Here is an 18,451-nt window from a genome sequence, read left to right as displayed (position 1 = left end):
CCATTAGGCTTGGATTGGGAAAAATTCCTGCTCCTCCCTTTTCAACTTGATATTAGAGATCTGGATATGGCTTAAGGAGTAATTAAAATTCAAGGAGTAATTCTGCTTGAGTAGTAGTTCAAGCATTATTTCTATATGCAATTTGAAATGCATATCTTTTATTGACATATGTATGTCCAGATTGCTGCTCTTCCACCTTTCTCAAGTGCAGTTCATTCAGTGCTTGACTGTTAAGTCCTGCAAAAGAACAGAGAGTATTTCTTCTCTTTTGATTAGGAGTTTCAAAGACAAAAATAATATCTGTGTTTAGACAGAGTCTAATATAACACTGGCATTAGAAGAGATATGTAATTATAAGTAACAGACACCTGTCAGTAATGTTCTCTCAATAGTCCTCTACTGTTATTTTTGGCTCCTTTTTTCTCCATCAATCCACCCATTGCCATCTCCAAATCCCACTGCTTTTTCTTTCTCATCATCTCAAAGATCTCTCAGTTTCTTTGCACCTCTCCAGCCAGTTCTCTTATTAGAAGCCAAGGTGTATTTCACTTCAACCATGTTGCTTTTCCTCAGACTAGACAAATGCAACCACCAAGCTGGTTTGGGATTCTGATTTATGTGGTTTACTTACAGTTATTTGTGTTACTTTTAGCCCTTAATCAAGTATAACCATCTTGTGATCATTTTCAAAGATTTCTATCCAACCATGCCTACAGTTCCTTGTTGAGGCTCTTGTATCTCTACATCTGAGCTCTTCTAGTGCTCACAGCTTTGAACACCTAATTCTGGAGTCATAGCCAACGTCCCATTATCTTTTGTCAAAGGGGTCCTCTGCTTTAAAGAAACACTCTCAGAACTCCTTCACATCTATGACACACTTCATGTGTCTTCTTCAACATCTAAGTTATGCCATGCTTACCAGGAGTCATCATTTGTTTCAGAAAAAAAGAGCACAAATATGATGTGTGTCTTATTCAGTGTTGCCAGTCCCATGCTATTTTGGCTGTGTGTCCTCACACAGAAAGGTTCTCTGTCCTGGGGCCACCTGCCTGGAATATAATGTGAGCTGCAGGTAACAAGGCCAGGTGACAGTATATTCTGCTGTTCTTCTCATTCCTTCAATCTCTGGCAGGCTACAGTCACAGAACCACTTACCTGCCCATATCTCTTTTGACCTCAGACTCTTCAGACATCTTCAGATGGCCTAGAAAAATATATTCTTAAGAAGATTAAAATGACTGGGTATTAAGGGTTTGGCAAACCTTATGCAAGCATCAGAATTTGGGATCCAATCCTGCAGATACTCAGGGCATTTTACAAATCCCTGAGTACAAACAGAGGCAAGAGAGGAGAGGCTGTATTTATCCTGGTAGGCAACACCAGGGACATGAAAACAATTAACCCCTTTGTTTCTATTTCTCTCCACTTTTGCAACCCTGCCAGGCCTAATTTAGCATCTGTACTCACCTTCCCTAAAGGCAATGCAGTTTTTTACTTGGCTTGAAACTGTTTTCCCAGAAACCCAAACGTCAGATGGCACAGGGAGAGATTTCTTGAAGAATGGGTGTGTGAGCTGGGTTCTGTGGCTCTTTAGTTTTTCTGCTGCTCTGGGTGTATCTCAGGAGACTTACAGCCTGATGAATGCATTGTTCTGAAATGTCAAAAGGACCTCTGGGCACAAAGTCTCACATCCTTCAGAACCACCCAACTCCTGCAAAAGCAAGAAAGGTGCAGCCATAGGGAAAATGTCAAACTGGGACTGAATAGCTGCGAGCGTCATTGCCACCAGTAAACAGGATCACCTATTTGACTGGGGTAGAATGCATGCTAAAAATATTCAGTGGCCATCCAGTTCTCCCATTCAGTATTGCAACCCAGCTACCGAACCAGGGAGCTTTGTCTGCATCTCTGACACATCCTGCATTAAAATATAAATAGATAGACAGATAGATAGATCATGGAATATACAGTAGATGCATTTTACTGCCAGTGTGGAACTTCGCAGTCCTACCAAGGGACCTTTTTGTAATGTTTGTAATGTGCTGTTATCATGCTTTAGCAAAGAAAAATGTCACTGCTGGGCTTTATTTTTAACAGACTTTTTTAACATCAATTAATGCAAGCAAATGTAGTGAAGCAGATCTTTGTATTTATTTTTGGGTGAAAACAGTGAGGGATTTGGGGGAATGGTGTGTGTGGACAGGGGACAAAGGGGACAGAAAATGAAGTTTTTTTCTGCAGTTCCACAGTAGAGAAGTGGATTATTTTTTTTTAAAGGTGTGTAAATGCAGACTGACACCAAGCATACATTGGCAGTCACTGGGGTTGAGGAATCAAGCTACCTTTTAATGTTCAAAAAACACATTGCAAAACCTGAAACTTAAATTATCCAAAGTGAAAGACCACGTGCTCCGTGGGTGTTCACTTAGTTGAAATTAGTTGGCCCCTACGAGCCTTCTTTTTTTATTAGAGGTAATATGGTCAGGTTGCCCTAAGAAGTGGCATTTGTTACTTATTTCATGAACCCTGTAAGAGTCACATCATATTTCCCTCATGCTTGAAACCATTCCACTTGCAGTGTTTGCTAGCTTTCTCCTGTTTCTCTAACACAAAAGCAAACACACATACAAGATTGTAGGCAAACTCTTCCCTCCTGACATTGATTTGTTTTGTACTGCTGGGAAGAGACATCACTGCAAACCTCAGCCCTGCAACCTGCACTTCTGTATGTGGTGTTTCCTGGAGTTAAAGATACCAGTTATTTGGCAGGTAGTTTTGATTTAACCAGGATGTGACAGTGTTCTGATCCAGGCACAGAGGTGCCCAGAACAAGTGATTTAATGCTATTGTATTGTACATTATGTAATATCTTGCCAACACCAGGAACCAAGGGCAAAGCAACAACTTGAATTTGGAATTTTCCTGCTATTGCCACTTTTTACTGAGACCTTCAGAGTGGTTTATTTTCTGAAAAAGCTGGTGTTTTGTTATGTCGGCCAACTTTGTTTGCTGTAGCTCAGTCTCAAGTTCTGTTTTTCTCTTCCTAGTCAGCTTGTTGTTATTTTATCTTTTGCGGTAGAGGAAGGGTGTGTCAGTCACATATATCAAATGCTGGAAAGAGAAGGAGGTGGGCTGATGGCTTGCAAGTAGGCTCACAGACCTCAGTCTGCTTGATGCTCTGCAGGCATTCTTCATCAGCTATTATCTTCAGTTCTGATCTTTGGCTTCTCATGCCCAGCTGAACTACAGAGCCTGCTTACCTTTTCTGCTGTATAATTTTCCAGGATTTAACACAGCAATTTTTGTTCTTCTCCGTTGCCATATCATATATCACATCCAGCAATCAAACAGAAATGAACATCAACAAAACATGTTGCTTATTTGTGAAAGTGTCATGGGATCAAAAATCTGCTTGCTTCAGTCTTAGCAATGTGCATTATCAGAACTAACAGTGTGTTCTTGCTGGTCAGAGTGATACACAGCATAGCAAGCAAGCTTGCCCTCACACTTTCCTCACCATCCTTTTTTTTTTTTTTTAAATTATTTTTTTACTTCTAAAATGCCCCTGTTTTTCCAAATATGTCTGGAGAGGTAATACTCCTCCTTGACCTTATTTTCTGTTGTTCAGACCCTGCTTAATATTAAATCCCTCTGCTCACCTCCAGGTTTAATAAATTAGAAGTTGCTTCTTGAGTAAGGTGAAGGAGGCAATTGAAGGGGATGAGGGACATATTCTATCTGCTTTACATCTTTGTGTCTCAGATGCTTGTTTTCCCCACTCTGGAGAAAGACTGACAAGCAAGCATGCCAGACACTGTCAGTAAGTACAGGAACTTGCTGCCTGCAAGGTTTGTGATGACGACACATCTTAAAGAGTGTCAGGGCTTCCAAACACAGCCCTCAGGCTTTTAAAAAGAAAAGACAAGGTGAGTTAAATGCAGGTTGCAGGCCTTGAACAATTTTGTTAAAAAAAACTTTGAGTTCTTAGTATCATCAAATGTTCCTGTTAAATTCCTGTGGAGCTTACTGTCATTTCATAATTAGGGTATAAAATATCTAAAATTTTAGATGGTAGCTTAAATGAACCTGTTCAGGTCTTGGACAAATACTCATAAAGTTAAGAAATTTTAAAATTTCCCAGAGTAAAGATGCTCACAGCATCTTTGATTCCACATGACAGCTGTAGAAATATTTTAACTTTTTTTTTGTGTGTGTGTGTGCAGTAATGCCAGGGATTGCTCTGTGATAAGGATGGCTGTCGTTCTTAACAGTCTTCTTTTCCCTGACTAGCTGTGAAAAAACAGGGGTCTACGAGTTCTTTGTGTGTTTCCTTCCATTCTTCTTATTCTCGAACTCTGTCAACTGCATGTATGGATAAATAAAATATCAAGAATGTTCATATCTTCCTTTTCCCCTGTCCCTCTTCTAACTTGTAATAATGTGGGGCAAAGGTCTACTTAACATAACAGAGTTAGGATAACTAGTACATTTGTATTTCTGCTATGATGAGAGGTCTGCTGTAGTGAGACTCATACACTGTTGCTGCATCTTCTCACCAGCGTTAATTATTCTTCAGGCTCGTGTAGCGTGTGTTTGGAAACACAAAATAAGCGATCAGGGAGTAGGATATTTTTGGTTTTATTTGTTGTGTCAGTGACACTTCCACTCTGACACAAACTTACCACAAAACACTCCTGATCTGTAACGAGGTTGTGTCCCAGGATGTGTATTAAAAGCTCTAAATAGTCCCTTGCTTATTCAAAATCCTCATTTATCTGAATTAATTTTGTGTCCCCTATTTCATTTGGGTAAATTAGGTTTCACAGTTTCACAATTTGATCACAAGTCTCAATGTTAGGTGCTTTTTTTTCCAAGCTGAACCCCTGAAATGACAGTACAGCACCAAAATCTCGGTCTTGGTTATAAAAATAAATAAAAAAAAATAAATCAGGTGCTCGCTTTTGTTGTTTAGAAGACAAACCCTCCGAGGGGAAACTGCCCTAACTTGAATGCCCAGTGCAGAACTCCAGACTTAGAGTCAGCTAAATCCTAGGATTTTTAACCCATTCTCCTGCTTTTGCAGCTGGTTGCAGCGAGTGCCGGACACCCTGTGTTCAGACCCACAGCACTGCATGTGGGGCAGGACACGGCTGGGCTTTGAAGAGTGTGGAACACCCCACGTTCTGGGGGACAGGGGCAGCACCGTTCTCCTGTGATCCTGGCTGGCTCAGAGGTGTAACCCAGGGGGGGAGAGAGAGCTCAGCTCCCCCCTTCTGTCTCAGAAGGAGATGTCACTTAGCGGTGTGACTGACTGACTGCCCTCCAGGGTGCCCATGGACTTTTTTGCCCCCGTGTCCTGGCTGGAAGATGTCTGGAGCTCAAGGCAGCTCCAGCAGCAATGCGGAGCTCAGTCACTGTCTCTCTGAACCCTCCACGGAGGGGTTTCTCATGGAGTGAAGGGGAGGTAAAAGGGGTGCCCGGAGACTCCTTCGCTGAGGAGAGGGACACGGGGCTGGAACGGGGCTGACAGAAGCTGACCCCCTGAAAATCAAAGTGTTGAGGAGCACATTCCAGGGAGACAGTTGTGGGGGTGTGCGTGAAAGGGAGGTAAAAGGGGAACTGAGCACTTGCCCAGAGCCCCTGGAAAAGAAGGGAGTGGAAGAAACCTCAGCCAAACCCTGCTTGTCTGCTTCTCTTGACCCCATCACCCCAGCTCCTCCTGAGCATGGTTTGCATCCTCCTCTCTTCTTGGATTCCCTCTTTTTCCTCCCCCTACCTTGTCTTATTTAAATGAAGTGACACATACATAGGCCTGCCTGCCACAAAAACTCAGTCAGCCTTTTTGGAGAATATTTCACCCAAGAAATGCAGTCTTGTAAGATATTTATTGGAGCATGTATTAGTGAAAGGCTAATGCCTTCCAGTGGTCAGCCACCTCTCTCTTGCTGTTGTAGGCATGTTTTTCATATCACATTTCAGAATTCCTCAGAGCTTTACTGGAGTTTTTTGGTTTTCCATGATGTTAATCACCTCATCGTAATTTAATGTCACGCTACATTTTTCTCCAGCTCTGTAAGTTTTATCCAGAGACGATATACACTGACCTGACAGCCTATACATTTATTTTTCTTGTAACAGTGCTGTATTTTTTTTTTCCTTTGGTAATATAGTTTGATGCACCATACTTGTAACCTGGTGTTTTTTTTAATTGCTTATTGTTATTGATTATATTGTGGCAACATTGGTGGCTGGAGACGTTTGGCTGTAGAAATACATCTATCATCATTGCTGTTAGAGCTGCACTAAATTACCCATCCTCTGTCTATAAATGAATGCTTCTTTGCATTTCTTAAGTAAAATTTATATTAGGTTTAAATCCAAACTTTGTTTTGCCTCTTTACCTCCAACTAGGTTTCATGCCCTTGTCCTGCTTCTGCTTGCCACCTCTTCTCCAGCAGCCTTTTCAATCTGACCTCTTTTTTCTTTATTGTTCTACCACATCTGTTCTCCTTCCCCAACCAATCTTTGCCTGCCAACAATACATCTGTTTTCAGCCAACTCTTCTCAGTTTTCTCTCCTCTCTTGTTTTTCCTTTCTTTTATTATTTCATGTTGTTAACTTTGCCATTCTGCTTCCTGAAAGTTCACTGGAGAGGAGGGATGCTCTTTAGGCACCACTCCTCAGTTGTTAGCATAGTTATAAATTATTGTTTGCTTGAAAGTTGTCTTTGCTTTAGTCAGGATTTAGGGATGGTGAAGTGTTGGAATATATCTGTAAAAGTGGAGTTTAGAATTTAAGAAAAACAAAAAAACCCAACCCACAAATATGTAACAAGTAGAGGAAAAATAACTAATTGCCCCTCATTATTCACTTATCCACAAATGAAGAACTTTTAATGCAGAAAAACCAACAGCTGCTTGTTCAGCTCAGTGTGGAGTCTTAGTACCAACAGAGAAAGTGGGAAGGAGAGCAAAGTAGGTTTAGAGTGAAGTCTGATCTGGTTTTTGATATGTGAGCCCAAAGCTGCTTGCTTATTTTATAGAAAGATCAAAGAGACTGATAGTGAAAGGTTAATGCAAATTAAAATTGAGCTTTCTCATGCTTTCCTAAATAAAACAGCAAACTAAATCAGATGAGCAATATAAATAATACCTTTTATTAAATGGTACTTAATCATTTTAGTACATTGCTGTACAAGGAGATCTCCCCTAACTGACAAAGAAGTTTGTTCGGCTGAAAAGAATCTAATTAAATGCCCAGTTATCAGCATAGACCTGAGGGCCTTAATGGCCTGAACCACTTCTTTCTCCCTGATTTATCTGAGGTCTGGGGGGGAGGTGATGGAGGGTAAGAGGAAAGGAAGTGGGAAGTTGATACACCCCTAAATAAATGAGTTTAAGAGCTGGATCAATATCACAGCAATTGTCACTCATTTCAGTGTCCCTCACCTGTGTAAGAAGATGCCAAATAACCTTTGACTCATATAGAATCATAGAATCATAGAATTAGCCGGGTTGGAAGGGACCTCAGAGATCATCTAGTCCAACCCTTGACCCAGCGCAGCAGTTGCTAGACCATGGCACTGAGTGCCACATCCAGTCTTTTTTTAAATGTCTCCAGGGACGGAGAATCTACCACCTCACCGGGCAGTCCATTCCATAGCCTAATCACCCTCTCCGTGAAGAAATTCTTTCTAATATCTAACCTAAACCTCCCCTGGCACAACTTAAGACTGTGCCCTCTTGTCTTGCTGAGAGTTGCCTGGGAAAAGAGACCAACCCCCCCCTGGCTACACCCTCCTTTCAGGGAGTTGTAGACAGCAATGAGGTCTCCCCTGAGCCTCCTCTTCTTCAGGCTGAACAGCCCCAGCTCTCTCAGCCTCTCCTCATGGGGCCTGTGCTCGAGTCCCTTCACCAGCCTGGTTGCCCTCCTTTGGACCTGTTCCAGAACCTCTACATCCTTCTTAAACTGAGGGGCCCAGAACTGGCATTCAGATTTGGAAAACCTTACCAATAGTATCTGATGTATTAGGAAATACGAGGTGTACTGTTATTTCATCATGCTATCAGTTCAAATACCCAGTAATACAGGGAAGTGCTATGCTATGCTTTTTCTTCTTTTTCTTCTGCTTTTTTTTTCTTCCCTTCTTTTAAGACTAAACAGGCAATTCTTGTAGGTTGGATAAACAGCATTTCAGCATTTAGAGATTTTAACTTCGAGGCACATGAGGGCTTCATGACAAAAGAAGAAAAACCACTCTGACCCTTTCTGTATACTCAGAAGAAAAGAAATACCAGATGAGAGTTGTGTACAAAACATACTTTCTACTGCTGGTCCACTGTGATGTAGGATTAATATTGATAATTTGGTTGTCCCCGTGCAAGATGATTTCCCAATACTCATAAGTTTAAAACAGGTTGCATTTATTTTATGCAACATGAAATAGCCTCTCCTAGTTTAACAATTTGTGCTTTCTTTGTGCAGTACTAAAAAGCAAACATATCTACGCTTCCCCCAGTTCCAGTAGTCCCAGGTGAGTGGGCATTACTAGTAGGTATTTAACATCAATTAACAGAGAAAGCTGGTTCTCCAAACAGAAAGTAAGAACATTAAAACCAAAGTTTAGCCTACACAGTGAGTAAAAATATTGAAATTAAATGAAAAGTGCTAAAAAAGACAAAAGTTTTTACTTATATTTTACTGTTCTTAATTCTTCTGAGCACAAATGTGACATTTTTATTAGATTTTTCCCCCTACAGTTTGATTAAATTGTTAATAACTACTTTGCCCAGGATATCTCAGAGCCATTCAAATTGTAATTTAATTTGCTGGAGAAGGTTTGGTCAAAAAACTTTCCTTTCAGAAAGAAATGGACTCTTAACTCAGAGAAAAGAGCAAGAAAAAAAAACAACTCAATTCTGATCTTCATGCCTTTCTAACCCCTAACATTCTATGATTCTGTGTGTTTCTGGCACTGAGTTCATAAAGATGGGTAGATTAAGCAGGGCCTGATTCTTCATCCACTTGAATTTAGTAAGAGTATTTTCGTTCTCTATTTGAGGTAGAAAAACAGACATTTAGCAGCTCTGGGGTTTTGGGGGTTTTATCTGTAACATGCAGATAATAATCTGTATCTCCCTCTGCAGTGCAGGGATAGGGGGCTTGCTCTCACAGTTTGGCAGAATTTAGTCCCACAAAAAGTCTAGACAAGAGTCTAGTAAGACAAGAGGTCTGGTCCCCTGAGCTAGTTATGCCTTGTTAGAATGATCGGTCTCTGAGTTTTTAATCAGTGAGCACTAAGTGGGTTTTGAAAAGGTAAACGTTGAGCTGGATCATCCATCTACAAATAACTCATAGCACTCAGCTTATTCCTAAAGGTTTAAATTTCTTTTTATATCCCATGGTAAAATTGTTTCCAAAATAAGCTCTGTCACATGGGATTTTATGGCAATGATGGAGTCTAACCTTGTAATGTGAATAGCTACGTGGTGCAACACAGACTTTTTTTGAACCAATTCTAATACCTTTTCCTACCGCAGTTACAGACAAGGAGTAGCAAATTATGCATGTCCCATCAGATGGTGAATAGCCCTGTTGCTGAATTCCTGAACTCTCTCCTGGTAGCCAGTTGCCCAGAAAATGGTGTTCTTTGATGGAGAGGGCATTTGCTGCATTTAAGTTGTTCTTACTTGAGCTGAAAACATGACAGTTATTAAGAAATAGAACCTGCCAGTTGCCCTTCTTTTATTTTCATCCATCCTCACTGAAGCCAGACAAGTCGTAGCTTTAATAGAACATACAAGGCACATGTGGTAAAAAGAGTTCACTTACAAGCAGCCAAAGTGAGTGCAACCAAGCAAAAAAGTGAACAGTTGGTGAAGTGAAATGCATCCCTTGCTTCAGACAAAAATACAGTGAATGAAAGATGCAGTAGACTGGCTTTCCCTTAAGCAGATCTAATTTCAAAATCTGGCCCTGGAGAGATGAACTTTTGCTTTAATTGAGGAGGTGGATCCCAGCTCTTTGTCACTCCATCAATCAGCACCCTTTGTCGTAGCTTTAGCAACATGCTGCAGAAGGCTGTAAGATTTATTCCCTGTGTGTTGAATTAAGCTTCCTACCTGGTGCTGCTGGGAGCCAGCATACCCCATCCTCTTCCTTCTAACACTGGCCAGTGTTCTTCAAGGAGGAGTCATAGCCAGGTCTCAATTTTTCCCTTGGGAGGCTACATTTACCGATGACTTGAGTTTAGGATTGTTCTTTGCATCTTGTCCACCTCTATCCTGTGGCGTGGGCAGTCTTGTTCCAAAAAGACATTTTGAAGCAAGGGGAGAGACATTGCTCAGGTTGCAGCCTGATGTGTCAAATCTCCTAGTCTCTAGCTAACATGATTTCAGTTGAAAGTGTTATTACGAGCAAACCCAGACCTCCATGCAGGCTTCCAGCAGCAGCAGTAGTGTGTGGCACAACAGGGAAATGTATCCTAACAGTGCTGAGAGGATGGGAGATGTATGTGCTTCCTTCACCCTGCTGATTCCAAACATGTGATCTACCCTATACATTGCAGGAGGAACACAGGTGTACTTCTGTCTTTCCACCCAGTACTTAAGCCTATCCCAACAGGACTGAGCTAATAGGACTTTAAAAAGCCCCTCCTTTCCATGACAGGTTCTTCTCACAGCTGCAAATTCCAGATGTGTTCTTTTTCCTACTGCAATTTCCAGCTGTATGCTTTGCCTTTACTATGTGTCCTTCTTTATCACTATATTCCCATGCTTTTCTAGTCAGCTTCCAAAACTAACACCATGATCAATAGGGTTTTTCCTTGTGATAATTTCTGAAAAGTTGAAAATGACAGAAGCACGATTATGATCAGGGAGAAACAGAGACTTCAGACTTCACTTCAGCTTCCAGGCTTTGAAGAGGTGTTTTGTGTACCTTAGCAGGTGAGGAGACTTGTCACACATTTGCTCACTGTAGTGGGGCCTAAGACCAAATTTTGAACAGGAATGAGATTGTCTCTAGTGGCACAGAGAGGCTGGAGAGTGTGTGGCTGTATGGTCAGTAGAATTATAAAGATGTGGCCAAGCACATTCCTAGAAGCTAGGAAGTACAGATGGCTGTATAGTCTACAAATTATAGTGTTGTACAATGTATTTTGTCCTTCCCTGGTTTTCAGTGTGAGATGTTGTAGCCAAGGGGTTAGCTGTCATCCGTGCTGTTCCTTCCTTACTCCTCAGTTCTCTGGCTTATAAATGTGTGCTGCAAAATTAACTCAGGGAAGAGTAGAAGCAATGTGAAGAAGGAGAAATTGGTTTAGGGGCATGGTTTGCTTGGTTAAAAAAAAATTAAAGAAAACACATTGAATGTGGGAACTGTTTATGGCCTGAAAAACATGTAGAGACTGCAGGCTATTTCATCTCTGTGTTGTGTATGGAGAGCAGAGTTTATGCTACTTTTTAGCAGATTCTTTTAAGCATGGACCCAGCCTTGTGATGATTTACCCAGAGAACATCATCTTCATCTTTGGACCTTTGCCTATAGATTTATACAGAATATAATGCAGAAGGACCCTTCTGGACAGTCTCGAGGGTGTATAAGAGAAAGTGTTACTTATAAACTGTTACAAATTGGTACTTGGTAATGGCTGTAGCGTTGATCAGACAATATAAGAGGGCCCCCAGTGGTTACTGACTTAACAGCTGCATGTAAGTCAGCCAGTGAACATTTGCTTGTAGCTGCTCTAGTTTTGCTTTTATTGAAGAGCAAGAAGCATAAACATGGGATACACAGTCCTGAGACTGCTTAAAGGGTTTCACTTGTTTAAAGCGTGTATTGAAATGTCAGGGCCTTCCATGAAATGGGCAAGTTATTCGTGGAGGTTGTAACACAAACTGGGCCAGGTCATCCACAGCAGTACCTCAAGTGGAGGTTTGGGTGGGGGGATCTCACCTGCCATACAAGTTACTCATTAACTCAGCAGTGTGGGTAGCCAGTGCAACGACAGAGGATCCCCAAATGCAATTGTATGCTCAACACGAAGACTGATTTTGTTTGCTTTTATAGCTGGTTATCAAGTTAGTTGCGTAGGTTATGGGCTGCACCTCAATTAAAATCTACCTACCCCCACTGAAACATTTAATATTCGTGTAAATATTAAACATTTATATGAATATTAAATGCATTTATTTTGAATTGATTCATGTTTACATTTTCCCACTATCTGAATAAAGATTACAAATGGAAAGTCATTTACTTATGCAGAAATTCTGCATGCATCAAATTCATTTGTCTGCCAGCAGTGGATAAACCATCCTCATCCATGTTGAGAGGCCTTAACCATATCCAAACTCACACTCTAACCATGTAAGGGCAACAGTAAGCAGCAGTGCTGTGCTGTACAGTGGGTACTTTGTTCTTGCCTTCCTTATGGAGTTGTTGGATCCATAATGTGAAGGACGTGCTGACTTGTTTTACGATGTACCACAACAGGGAATGCAGTCCAGGGTTTTCTGTTAGATTTGGAAAATGCAGGCTTTACATTAAAGGTTCATTTCTTTTTCATCATTCTGATTACTCATTTGCACTGTAATGTACTGTCCTATTCCTCCTCCTGATAGTTGCTGCTTTTATACCTCTTTTGCAAGCTGTATTTTTAGTCTAATCCATAAAGCAGTTTTCTAAAATTCCATAGCATTGCTTATTTCTTACCTATAATTCCTAATAAAAAATAGGGCTGTGCCACCTAGTATATCCTTAATAGAATATTCTAATGGTTATTAAATCAATTGACTCTGAATCTCACTTTAATAAATGAGTCAGACAGTATTTTCCAATTACTGTCAGCCGCCACCTTTCCAAAGAGCAGATTATTTTGATTGAATTTTTTAAAGCTGTTCAGCGGGTTTTTTTAATTTTTTTTACGTTTTTTTTTCCCCCGAGTAAGAGCAAAGAGCAGTAGCTCTGCTCTACACAGAAGAAGAGCCCCTTGGACTGTATCTGACACTCCATTCCATTTCAGATTTATCCCAAATGGAAACTGAAAATGTGACATTTCACCGGTCTTTTATTTATTAATGATATCATACTTTGCACTTCCATAGCACCCTATAAAATTGTTTGCTAAACATGAAGAGCTAGACAGAGGCCAGCATGTAAACAGAGCCTTTTGCATCCTCTTTCCACATCTGGCACCTTTGCAAGAGCTGCCACACCCTGTCTCTTTCATGCTGGTGGGAGATAAAATGTTGGCTGTGCTTTTAAATTCTCTATGGAGAGCAGAGCAGGGACAAAGCCTTGTTCCATCATCCTTCTGCAGTGCTGTGTGACCCAAACAAGCAGGCAGCTGTGTGCCCGGACATGTTATCTTAAACCTTTTCAAAGGCAGATGGCAGTGATTCTGGGTCTTCTGTTTATGGTAGATAGTCCTGGACTCTTCTCCAGCTCCACTGTCCCAGTTGTATTAAAAGTCTTAAGGGATATTAATTAGGTCAGCCTATTAAAGTAGAAATTAAAAATTACCACCTCTTCTTTAGAGATGGGTAGCCTGAGAAACAGGCCATACTGTCATGCCCAAGGTGATAAGAGTAAGTCAGTGTCAGAGTTTGGAATGGAACCCAGCACTCCTGGCTCTTCTGCCAATACTGTAACCTTATCTGTCTCCCTTAAATTTAAATCATACTGGTCTCACATTCTTGAATTCAAGGACTGGAACCTTGCCCTTTGTTCCACAGTTGTAGCAGGGAGCAGGTGATTTGCACAGAATGGGTGAAAAAAAGTGTGAGGAGAGGAATTTATAGCTCCCTGAACAGTGGGACTTAGAAAAAATTTATTCTATTAGTTATACAAATGTAGTCATATTTTAAATATGGTCTTTAGAACTAGGAGTCTAAAAACATTTTATTTTTGAGAGAAAGCTTAGATTCTGCACAAATTGATGTCTCTTGCCTGGGGAAGTTTCCTATCTGCCCCAGGCGAGTGGGTGAGGGGATTTTTCAAACCCTGTTTATAAGCCTTTAGGAAAATTGGATTTGCAACATATAGTAATCAAAGTGGTTTTGATGTTTGTGACCAGGAGATCCCCTTGGATCTGAGTGATGTGGGAAATACAATAGGGTCACATTTAATGGGTTCAGTTCTTCTTGAACAAGTACAAATACTGTGTAACTAAAATTAGGTTTGCTTCAGCACCGGGAGTGCATGCCTTTCTCCCTACTTTTTCCTCATTAGCTAAGGTAATGGAAAGAGAAAGAAGCCTTGTCTGAGTTGAGCAGCTCCATATAAAAATATTTCTTTTTAAGAAGTCTTTCTCCCTTGGAATGTTTGAAGAGCTCCCCGTTCAGTGTTCCCATGCTCAAGAATGATTAGCATGGTTCATTTACACTTTGCCAACAGTAAGTCTGAGATTTGAGAATTGGCATTGATTTATCTTCACCTTGACATGTGGAAGATCCTGAGATGGAGCTCCCTTTGTCCTAATTGCTTTGACTGTGTGTATCAACACAAACAGGCTGATGAAGAAACTTCACTCCAAGGGCTTTCTAGCCCATAGTGACCTTTTGTGGGGACTTCTACCATCTTCACAACTATCACTTTGGTAATGACCATGGCAAGGATCTGGATGTAGGAAAAACATTCTGATCACATGTGGCAGTCTGTGCATTCCTTGTAATTGATTTGCAGGTTCAGGGAACCATTTAGTTGAGATTTCTTCTTCGTTTCAGTACGCTATTCTGCAGCTTTACCCACAGCTGGGAGCTGCTGTCTGTTTAGAGAGCCTGGTGAAGAGCTTGCTTGGCAGGATGTGGCCACCTCTCTTAGGTGTACTGGCTGGTGTGTGCTCTGACAGTGCTTAAGTGGGCCATACTTGTCTTCTCTCAGCAGAAGCAAAAGCAGAACACACTGAAAGGGTTTGTGGTGGTGGAAAACTCCAAATTCCAAGCAACTCTTGAGAATCTACTCTAGCCTATATCCGATGGTATCTTCTGATTAGAAGGTGTCACTTACCCCTAGTCTGTCCTGGAAGTATTTTGCACAGAATACATTCAGCCAACAGTACCTGACCATCAGTGTAACTGGCTGGAGCCAAGCAGTTTCATTACTTTAATGAACAATCAGGTAGAGGACAAAAGGAAGTCTGGACTTTTCTGTGTGAACACACAGGCAACATTCAACCACATTTGTCTATACTGATGGCACCACTCTGTTGCACTGAGAAAGGAAGAGAGCTAAAAAGATTATGACATACCAGTGTATCCATCTGAAAACCCAAAATGGTAGTTTTCAATAGTCCCAGCTGCAGAACATCCACCACCATTTGGCTTTAAAACCCACAGTTTGCTAAAGATGCCATGACTTCTGCGAAGGCCAAATTTAGTTTTCAGGCTAATGGGAAGTGAAAACTGAGGGCTACCATAGACATGTTTTAATTTCTAATGCAATACCAAGGATCATTTTTGAGAGGACACCCGGCCCCACGTGCATTCTTTACGTATGTAGGGAGGATTGCTGTGTGCCGTGCAGAACATTTTCTCCGCTGTCACCACTGCCTCTGCTGTCACCATCTACAGCCACTGCCAAGTGCAAACGTCTGTCATTGCGGTCACTAATCACTGCAGGCAGTGCTTCCAGGGCAGGGGGTAGGCAGCCCAGTATTTAGGTGTTGGGGGTGGGCAGGACGCTCTCCTAAATCACTCTTTCCCCCCTCAGAAACAGCAGGGAGCTGTGCCGGTCGCCAAGTGTTTTATTTCCCCTTGATTTTTAATAATCAGATACAGTATTTACCCGTGAGATCAATGCTACTCGTGTAGCACACCGGTGACATACAGAAGGACCTTTTCTAAGCGGCGCTGTGGGAATTGAGGCCTCTGCAGCAGGGCTGGAAGCCACTTCTTACCTAGCAACTGTTTCTAAGTAGGACAGCCATTGACTGCCCTCATGGAGGAGTGGATGATTCCTGCAGCACCCTCAGGAAGGGAACCTGGTGCCAGGCACCAGCCGGCCTTCAGAGGACAATGGAAGGAAGCGGAGGAGCAAGCAGCAGGGAGCGGGAAGGGTTTTAAAGCTGCAGGACCTTGACGGGAAAACGACGTCAGGAGACACACAGGGACTTTTCTAAGCCTTTAAGAGGAGAAATGCAAATAAAGGGAAAGATCTGGGATTGTCAGAAAGGGAGATGGGAAATCCTGTGGCTTGTAAAAGGTTTTGCGTATGCCCCTGGGACTGGAAACGTGGAGCAGGGTGATGTGAGGGTATAAATTACCCTCCCTTTTCAAGCTGGTTATAAGAAACTCCAGAGTCAGCCAGAGTGCCAAAACTCTGCGTTCACAGTTCTTACCCATGGTAGATGGGATATGTGTGATCAGCCTTATATTCTTCCGTTTTGCAAATAAACTTGCTTGTGATCGGGTGACGCTGCTAAGAGATGATATATCTTGTCCCACTCATTATTTCCTCCTGAAGTCTAATGCTCTACACTCCTCTTTGGTAGTAATTGAATGTGGAAAATCTGTGCTTTTAATGCCCAATTAAGCTTTGTACATTCTGATACCTACCAGGCAAGAGAACACTTTAGCAGCTGTAGGTGCTGAAGTACACCCAGTTTCCCTTGCGTAGGAAAACAAAATCATATTGAATTTTCTCTTTGGTAAGGGCCATGGTGAATTTCACTTTTCCTTTGATTTCTCCTGCAGATGAAGGACTGAACCATGAATGCAAGCTCTGCAATCAGACATTTGACTCTCCTGCCAAGCTTCAGTGCCACCTGATAGAGCACAGCTTCGAAGGCATGGGGGGCACCTTCAAATGTCCAGTGTGCTTTACAGGTAGGAGGCAATCACATCTTGTCCCAATCATGCCCTTAGCTGCTGTGTGCAGAACTCCACTTAAACTGGACTGGCTTAAGGTTAGCTTTAGGAGAGAACATTACATTTGTGCTCATTAGTAATATTGATCAGAAATCATTTAGAAAGCTGAGCTTCTTGGAAGGTCAGGTATTCATCTGTAAGAACTGCATTTCAAGTTCTTCTCTCTGAAGTCTGATTTTCTTGTGATTGCAGAAGTGATAGTTTGTTACTTTCCACGGTATCATGTTTGTCACCTTCATATTCCAAACTTGCTGAGGTTAAATCTGCTCATAAATTTGTGTTTTAAAGCCACAGATGTGTAATCTAGAAGGTTGTATCTCAGAGCAGAACTTCACCCTATAGACAAAGGCTGCTAGACGTAACCTATGCAGCAACATTAACCCCTGACTGGGTAAGAAAGCCCAGTTGCATGGGTTTGTTGGCTTGTGGCAAGAAGAAACACCCTTGTAATGTGCTTTAGAAAGCAAACCATTCTGTCTTGCCACAAGTCAAGTTCTGCTTTCCACTGACACAAGTCCAAGTGTGGAATAATCCTCCCCAAGTCAGTGGTGTTACACAGCAGTAAAACCCAAGTGAGAAAATAACTTGATCCACTAGGGCTAAGCACTGCAGAGTTGGGGCCATAATGAGGAACAGAAAAATACTGTTGTTGGAAATGAAAACGCATTAAAAGGATGTCTACAGAGTTGTTGTGAGCTTTTTAAGGACTTCTTAATAGAACATTTCGTAAAATGATAACCAAAAACGTAAGTGTTGATATGTAGCATACATGCCCAATTTTGCTTTACAAGATAGGAATCAAATATAATCACAAATGTTACACACTTTGAGTATTTTCACATCAATGACATGCTAATTCTGGAAGCCATTCAAGATTTCAGTTCTCCATTAATGGGAATGGAGGATTGTCATTGATAGGCAAATAGACTCAGTAATACCTTCATTTTACTTCTCTTTGTTTGGCAGTTCCCCTCCCAATAAAACCTAAGAGCTCTCTGCAGAAGAAAATTAAAGCTGAGTTTTTCATCTCTCAGATACAGTGTCTGGTGATGATTATTACCTCACTGCATTCAGGTTTCACACATTTCTGGGGGTTATAAAATTAAAATAATACATTGTTCATCTTCACTGCACAGCTTGTCATAGTAATATCTGAGCATGGATAGTATTGCTGTAAACAGTTTGCCTGTTAGGAATCTGTGCTCAATAATTCTTTCAGCTGGGTGGGTTTTTTTATTTTTTGTTTTATTACCTATTCTACTATTTTTTTCTTTCATCTTTGTGCACACATTATGAGTTGATCTTTTTTTTAGTGGAATGCTATGAATCTTCAGTTTCTAAGTTTGGGGGAGTTGTAAATGCAATATAGAAAATTAATAAATATTAAAACGTGCATATGTAAGGAGTGATATTTCTCCTTGTGAACAAGATCCCTGATAAAACTAATCCTTTAATGTCTGAACCAGTAACCTTGTAAAATGTGTTAAAGAGTATGGAGATAAGTCGATTCCAATCTGTGTGAAACACTTCTTGCTGATGGGGTAAATAGACACCAAGCATTAATCAAAAACAATGGTGGTTTATTA

The 18,451-nt window shown here is 41.2% G+C and overlaps 1 protein-coding gene across 13 annotated transcripts in view; it reads left to right on the top strand.

The window, feature by feature from the left end:
• The window catches only part of ZNF521 (zinc finger protein 521), a 233,071-nt gene that overhangs the window by 185,630 nt on the left and 28,990 nt on the right, over positions 1-18,451 (top strand). For all 13 annotated transcript variants that reach the window (XM_030446178.1, XM_030446171.1, XM_030446169.1 and 10 more), the window contains one exon: positions 16,692-16,823. In XM_030446178.1, coding sequence (XP_030302038.1) covers positions 16,692-16,823 — 132 coding nt within the window. The remainder of the gene's footprint in view (positions 1-16,691; positions 16,824-18,451) is intronic.

The sequence above is a fragment of the Calypte anna genome, chromosome 2 (assembly GCF_003957555.1).
Source record: "Calypte anna isolate BGI_N300 chromosome 2, bCalAnn1_v1.p, whole genome shotgun sequence".
NCBI lineage: Eukaryota > Metazoa > Chordata > Aves > Apodiformes > Trochilidae > Calypte > Calypte anna.
The sequence above is the reverse complement of the archived record's forward strand: the minus strand, read 5'-3'. Positions and strand labels throughout refer to the sequence as shown.